This window comes from Oncorhynchus mykiss, chromosome 22, assembly GCF_013265735.2.
Source record: "Oncorhynchus mykiss isolate Arlee chromosome 22, USDA_OmykA_1.1, whole genome shotgun sequence".
NCBI lineage: Eukaryota > Metazoa > Chordata > Actinopteri > Salmoniformes > Salmonidae > Oncorhynchus > Oncorhynchus mykiss.
In genome coordinates, this window is record NC_048586.1 from 10,331,741 (window position 1) to 10,338,895 (window position 7,155).

The 7,155-nt window shown below is 37.4% G+C and overlaps 1 protein-coding gene across 3 annotated transcripts; it reads left to right on the forward strand.

The window, feature by feature from the left end:
- Positions 1–1,582: 1,582 nt before the first annotated feature.
- Positions 1,583–6,655, forward strand: LOC118943579. Of its 3 annotated transcripts, none has more exons than XR_005038789.1 (8): positions 1,583–2,067; positions 2,974–3,247; positions 3,486–3,614; positions 3,739–3,891; positions 4,077–4,114; positions 4,219–4,510; positions 5,087–5,140; positions 5,259–6,655. XR_005038789.1 is itself a non-coding variant. In XM_036958722.1 (6 exons), exons 1-6 carry the CDS (start codon positions 2,026–2,028, stop codon positions 5,516–5,518), a joined length of 912 nt encoding a protein of 303 aa, XP_036814617.1. In that variant the 5' UTR covers positions 1,583–2,025; the 3' UTR covers positions 5,519–6,655. The 3 variants fall into 3 exon arrangements, 1 of the variants encoding a protein (XP_036814617.1); XR_005038790.1 differs by lacking the exon at positions 1,583–2,067 and adding an exon at positions 2,126–2,451; XM_036958722.1 differs by lacking the exons at positions 4,077–4,114; positions 4,219–4,510.
- Positions 6,656–7,155: the final 500 nt, after the last annotated feature.

The window sequence follows — 7,155 nt, forward strand, 5'->3', positions numbered from 1 at the left end:
ACAAACGTGAGTTTTTGAAAAGAAACCGCACAGCTCTGGTTAGCCAGGTGAAAAACGTGAAGGCCATTGTCGATGATCTGCAGAGTGGAGGTTGTCATGATGAAATGGCTGCCAACGTGAATGCCCAGTTGACACCACAAGAAATGATGAGGAAGCTCCTGGATAGCGCGACCAGCACCGGGGCCGCTAACGCCCTGATTCAATTCATTTTAACTCATCAGAAGGATGTCATGGATGACCTGATTGCTGAAAATGCTTGAAGAGGTCAATTGGTTCTTCATTATAATTGATCTATATCAGGGCTATTTTTACCTTTTTTATATCACTTTTTTATTCATCTTAGCCACCAGCCTGGTCTCAGACTAGCAAACTTACATCTGGGACACTCAGAATAGTATAATATGTTATAGTACATTTGGTACTGTATGTTTACATTAAACAAATGTAGAGTGGTTGGTTAGGGTGGATGAGTATGAAGCAACCTGTCAACTACTTACTACTTTGAACCTACTTAGCATGTTAGCTAACCCTTCCCCGAACTCTTAACCCCTAACACTAACCCCAGGCCTAGCTCACATTAGCCACAACAAATTGGAATTCATAACATATCATACGTTCTGCAAATTGGTAACATATTACAAATTGAAATTCATAACTTAAATATCATACAAATTGTAATTTGTAACATATCATAGGAAATGGATGATGGACATCCACAAATTAATACATACCATACGAAAAGTAACATAGTATACTAATTGACTGTCCTAGATATATATTTACTCTGTTACGTTTACCCCTGAGTCCAGACTGTTGCCACGTGTAATTATTGGTGGTGGTGCTATTTTTTTATTGACAAAACCGGGACAATATCATCTTTTAAGGGAAACATTTTTATAAAAAATGCAAGAATATATTTTGATTATGTTGACTATGGTTCTTTACGTTCCAAATATAAAATGTAACGGTGCAGTTTGAAGATTTACCACCACATTACCTCTAAATGAAATGTTGAACTACTTACGTTGTCAACCTCCAAGAAAGAAGGAGAGGTCCAATAAATTAGACTGAAATAAACATCTGTAGGCCTATTGTAACGGAATTCTTCGTCTATGAAATTTCGGACCAATGCGCAGCGTGGTATGTGTTCATGATGATTTATTTTACTGAACACTGAAATTAAACGAAAACCGAAACAGTCCTGGAAGGTGCGTAAAACAGAAAATAATCACCCACAAAACACAGGTGGGAAAAAACTACCTAAGTATGATTCTCAATCAGAGACAACGAACGACACCTGCCTCTGATTGAGAACCATACCAGGCCAAACACATAAACACAACATAGAAAAAAGAACATAGACAACCCACCCAACTCATGCCCTGACCATACTAAAACAAAGACATAACAAAGGAACTAAGGTCAGAACGTGACACCTATAAACATCTATCGGCCTCTACAGGCCAAGAGTTGGACTTGCAATGACAGTCTGTGTTTGACTTTGTCATACTGACACACCCCATCATAATAGACAATACATTTGCAGGTAGTTATCTAAACATTGACCATTGATGTTTAAGACATATTTGTATACATTGTAATGCAACAACTAGAAATGGACAATCACCTCTGTAACCGTGATGAAATGTGAACACAAAACATCAGAAAACACTAGTAACTTAGCACATTATTCTGAGCACGTTAGTGAGGGTACGAGGTTCCACAGACACAAACACACAATGTCCAATCTTGCTTCAATATTAAGTAAAGTAAAGATACAATAATCCTAATAAAACTGGGTCAAATGACTTCCTGAATGTTTCTAGATATTGCACAGGAAAAGGTAAGGTCAGTGTTCCATTTCTCAGCCAACCTGTTTCTATTTCATTTCAACTTGTTCCACTCTTACAAGTGTCTTGTGTATTTTTGCCTGCATATCACTGCCCGCTCAACCCACATCTTAGAACCAGTAAATGTTTTGCCTGCCCAGTGAGACAGGGACTTCACTTTCAGCCCTACCCTGGGATGTCAAGGAGCACCTGGCATAGCATACTACTAATTTTACATGTAAGTCATTTATCAGACAGTGGTCCCATGGTGTTTATACTTGCGTACTTATCCAGAGCGATTTACAGTAGTGAGTGCATACATTTAAAGGAAATAAAATGTCCAATCGGTACCTGTGGAAATCGAAACCACAACCCTAGAGTGTTGCAAGCGGCATGCTGTAACAACTAAGCTACACATTACTCCTCAATGTGAATCTTACGGCGCAATCTGTACTTTCTCTTTCGCTTTATGTGTTCACCAGTTGTGTAAACGTGGTTATATAACGCAGAAAGTTTGCCTCAGCCACATTTGAGCTTTTCGGGACTTTTTCAAGTGAAGTCTTTTCAGTCTTCAGATTTACATTTACTACCAGAACCTGTGCCGTTAGACCTTTACCATTTGGTAAGTTATCTTCCTGTTCTGCCGTTTATTCTTAGAAGTACTAAAGCTGCTTTACTTGAGCTTTGTGTGAAAACCAGCCGTTGTTTGTCAAGTTTACGTTACGTCCACCAATACAATTAACTGCTGATGTTTTGTAGGGCTGCGACCGAACAGTTATGGCTTCTTGCCTGAAGACGTTTTTAAGTATTCAGTATCATGTTCAGTATTTTATTAACTTAGAAGGTACTTACTTTATCATAGAGTGACATTGTAAGGGTTAACAGGATACCAGAAAGGGTGACATGGTATTTTACTTTGCTACAAGATCATACCATACGTATTATTGTTTGTTCTACTTAATAACATAAAATCATGATGCACTCAAAACCTGCGGTTGTTTAATATTCCATAACCACCTTGGGTAAACCATAATCATGTCTTAATAAACATTATATTGGTCCAGTTAAACATAGATTGCTACCAACCTATACAAATATGAAGACTGTTTTACCCAACAGAGATTTGTTTATTATTTCCAAATAGGCCATGGAATTTCTGAAGTCATACAAGAAGGACCTGTGCAAGTGGTTATCGACGATGGATGCTGAGTTTATCATTGACAAGTGTGAAGATATCCTAACAGCTAAACAGGACAAGGCTATTCGCAATCAAAAAACGGATCCAGGGAAGATCAGTCTTCTTTTGGAGACATTCATTGAAATGGAAGAAAGTACATGTCAGAACTTCCTTAAGATTCTGAAGAAAGAGCAGACACATTATCCAGGCCTTCAACAACATTTCAGCAAGAGCACACAAGGTAAGTAGTATACATCAACATTTGTAGTGATAAAAAAAACCATTTAGAAATCCTTCATATGGTAATGATAAGAAAACATACAACTCTTACAGTAAAGCTTTTAAATAGGTGTTACTATACAGTACATAAATACATAGACATAAGGCACCAATTTAATTGTCGGGTTTGCTGGTCCAATGTTTTTATTACATGCTGTAAGGTCCTTATCTAACATGGCAAAAACGAATGTGTTTTGAAGCTTCATCTAGCCCAACGGTGTATGCAGATTGCAACAGCACTGTTGATACCAGGAAAGTCACCAATGTCCGCGGTATTAAAGACTTAGACATGCATGTAATCGTTCAAGCAGGATCGGGGAATCGATCTGGTGAGTGCAACTGTGAATAAGCCAATGGTCATACTGAGAAAGTTGTATTGCTTACTAACAGCTAGCACCATAAGAAGAACATAACACAATTGTATATTTACTTGGACACAAATGTCTCTTTCAGGAATGAACGTCAGCCAACCACCCCCACATGCAGAAGTGGTTGCAACAGAACACAGCCATGTATTTGCATCAGAGATATCGAACTGTACAATCGATGGCAACCTCAATATGTCTGTGATGCAGGTCCCAGCCCCCCAGGCCTCACAGTGTCCAGGTGAACTACTGCATTTAGGCAGGTTTTATCTTCACAGGTCTCAGTGGTAGCTGTGTTAAAGAACAGGATCATCTTGACAAATAACCTTGACAAATGAGCTCAGTGCACATATATTTTAATTAAAGTTATTTTCAATCATGCATTTGATATTTGAAATCAAATAATGGCAACTTAATATATTTCAGTGCCACCACAGCAAACAGAAGATGTGTCCTCTTCTCAGGTAGTCAATCCCAATTTTGTATGAGATGAAAAACTTAATTATTAAACATAATTATTGTTTTCTTTGAGAAACAAACAACATGTCAGTAAAAATTGCTTCTCTAGGGCCCTGCCATGAAAATGATAATTGAGAATAAGGTGAAACTCATCGACTGGCTCCGAGCAGATTCTGTCTTCATTCTTCAACATGTGCACTCCAAACGTATTGTTACCGATAGAGAGTATCAAGAGCTGAAGAGTTTCTCAGTACCAGAGGCTGCTGTGACCAACCTGATTGACAAGATGATTCTCAAAAAGGAAGAGACATGCTCTCAGTTTCTTGATACTCTCAAAGAAAGTGAGGTGAAGGATACCTATCCCGAACTTAAGAAGTGGATTACCACCATATTCTGACTAGGTAATCTGGAATGTTAACTGACTAAGTAACATACTAACAGAATTGAATATTTTATCAATAACGTGTATTTTGAAGAATACGACTAGACTTAGGAATACCATAAATAGCTTAGTACTATGTCTTTACCTGGTCATAACCTCAGAATATAATTTTCAGGGACGTGAAATATTGTTATGTTTTAACTTTTGGATTTCTGAGTACTAATAGTGATCCAGGAAGAGACTGCTGTTTGTATACACTGAAAGAGGCTAGATAATAATACGTTGGTTTTCTCCTTATTCAGACTTACTACCTTAGTCTTCTTCGTTCCTATGTGGAACATAAGGCTAAGCCTGGTTTAGAGGTCCTATTAAAATGGCAATCCCTGTAGCATGAGGCAGGGGTGACTACCTTTTTTGCACTGCGGACCGGAGTAGACATTTCTAACACGTGGGCCTTCGTGCAAAAGTGTTTGAATTTTTAAAAACCTGACCAATTTAGCTGTGTTAGACTCTCTGCTAGTGTGTTCCCATAGCGTGTTTTCATGTTAGTGACATTGGTGCACTATTTCTCAATGTATCACCTTTTCTCTTTTAGGACCATCACGGCCCAAGAACATGACATATTCTCCATCGATCTCTTCAATTTCAGGTAGACAAAAATATTGTGAAAGGGCTGTAACACTGAAAATGCTATCGATACATGTATCTTACCATAAGAATGTAATTTGATTTATCCTAAATATATTTATTTATCTTCCTTGTGAAAGACAAACGTGGGTTTTTGAAAAGAAACCGCACAGCTCTGGTTAGCCAGGTGAAAAACGTGAAGGCCATTGTCGATGATCTGCAGAGTGGAGGTTGTCATGATGAAATGGCTGCCAACGTGAATGCCCAGTTGACACCACAAGAAATGATGAGGAAGCTCCTGGATAGCGCGACCAGCACCGGGGCCGCTAACGCCCTGATTCAAGCCCTTTTAACTCATCAGAAGGATGTCATGGATGACCTGATTGCTGAAAATGCTTGAAGAGGTCAATTGGTTCTTCATTATAATTGATCTATAGCAGGGCTATTTTTACTTTTTTTATATCACTTTTTTATTCATCTTAGCCACCAGCCTGGTCTCAGACTAGCAAACTTACATCTGGGATACTCAGAATAGTATAATATGCTACACTACATTTGGTACTGTATGTTTACATTAAATGAATGTAGAGTGGTTGGTTAGGGTGGATGAGTATGAAGCAACCTGTCAACTACTTACTACTTTGAACCTACTTAGCATGTTAGCTAACCCTTCCCCTAACTCTTAACCCCTAACACTAACCCCAGGCCTAGCTAACATTAGCCACAACAAATTGGAATTCATAACACATCATACGTTCTGCAAATTGGTAACATATTACAAATTTAAATTCATAACTTAAATATCATACAAATTGTAATTTGTAACATATCATAGGAAATGGATGATGGACATCCACAAATTAATACATACCATACGAAAAGTAACATAGTATACTAATTGGCTGTCCCAGATATATATTTACTCTGTTACGTTTACCTCTGAGTCCAGACTGTTGCCACGTGTAATTATTGGTGGTGGTGCTATTTTTTATTGACAAAACCGGGACAATATCATCTTTTAAGGGAAACATTTTTATAAAAAATGCAAGAATATATTTTGATTATGTTGACTATGGTTCTTTACATTCCAAATATAAAATGTAACGGTGCAGTTTGAAGATTTACCACCACATTACCTCTAAATGAAATGTTGAACTACTTACGTTGTCAACCTCCAAGAAGGAGAGGTCCAATAAATTAGACTGAAATAAACATCTGTAGGCCTATAAACATCTATCGATGTTGGACTTGCAATGACAGTCTGTGTTTGACTTTGTCATACTGACACACCCCATCATAATAGACAATACATTTGCAGGTAGTTATCTAAACATTGACCATTGATGTTTAAGCCATATTTGTATACATTGTAATGCAACAACTAGAAATGGACAATCACCTCTGTAACCGTGATGAAATGTGAACACAAAACATCAGAAAACACTAGTAACTTAGCACATTATTCAAATCAAATGCAATTTTATTTGTCACATACGCTACCGTTCAAAGGTTTGGGGTCACTTTAGAAATGTCATTTTTTTTAAAAGAAAAGCACATTTGCAAAATTATTTTCCATTGATCAATTAGCTTTTAAAAATTATAATTTTGGATTAGCTAACACAACGTGCCATTGGAACACAGGAGAGATGGTTGCTGAAAATGGGCCTCTGTACTCCTATGTAGATATTCCATAAAACAATCTGCCGTTTCCAGCTACAATAGTCATTTCCAACATTAATAATGTCTACAGTTTATGTCTGATCAATTTGATGTTATTTTAATGGACAAAAAATATGCTTTTCTTTCAAAAACAAGGACATTTCTATGTGACCCCAAACTTTTGAACAGTAGTGCACACATGGTTAGCAGATAATAATATGAGTGTAGCGAAATGCTTATGCTTCTAGTTCCGACAGTGCAGTAATATCTAACAATAATATCTAACAAGTAATCTTAACAATTCCCCAACATCTACCTAATACACACAAATCTGAAGGGGTGAATGAGAACATGTACATGTAAGTATATGGATGAGCG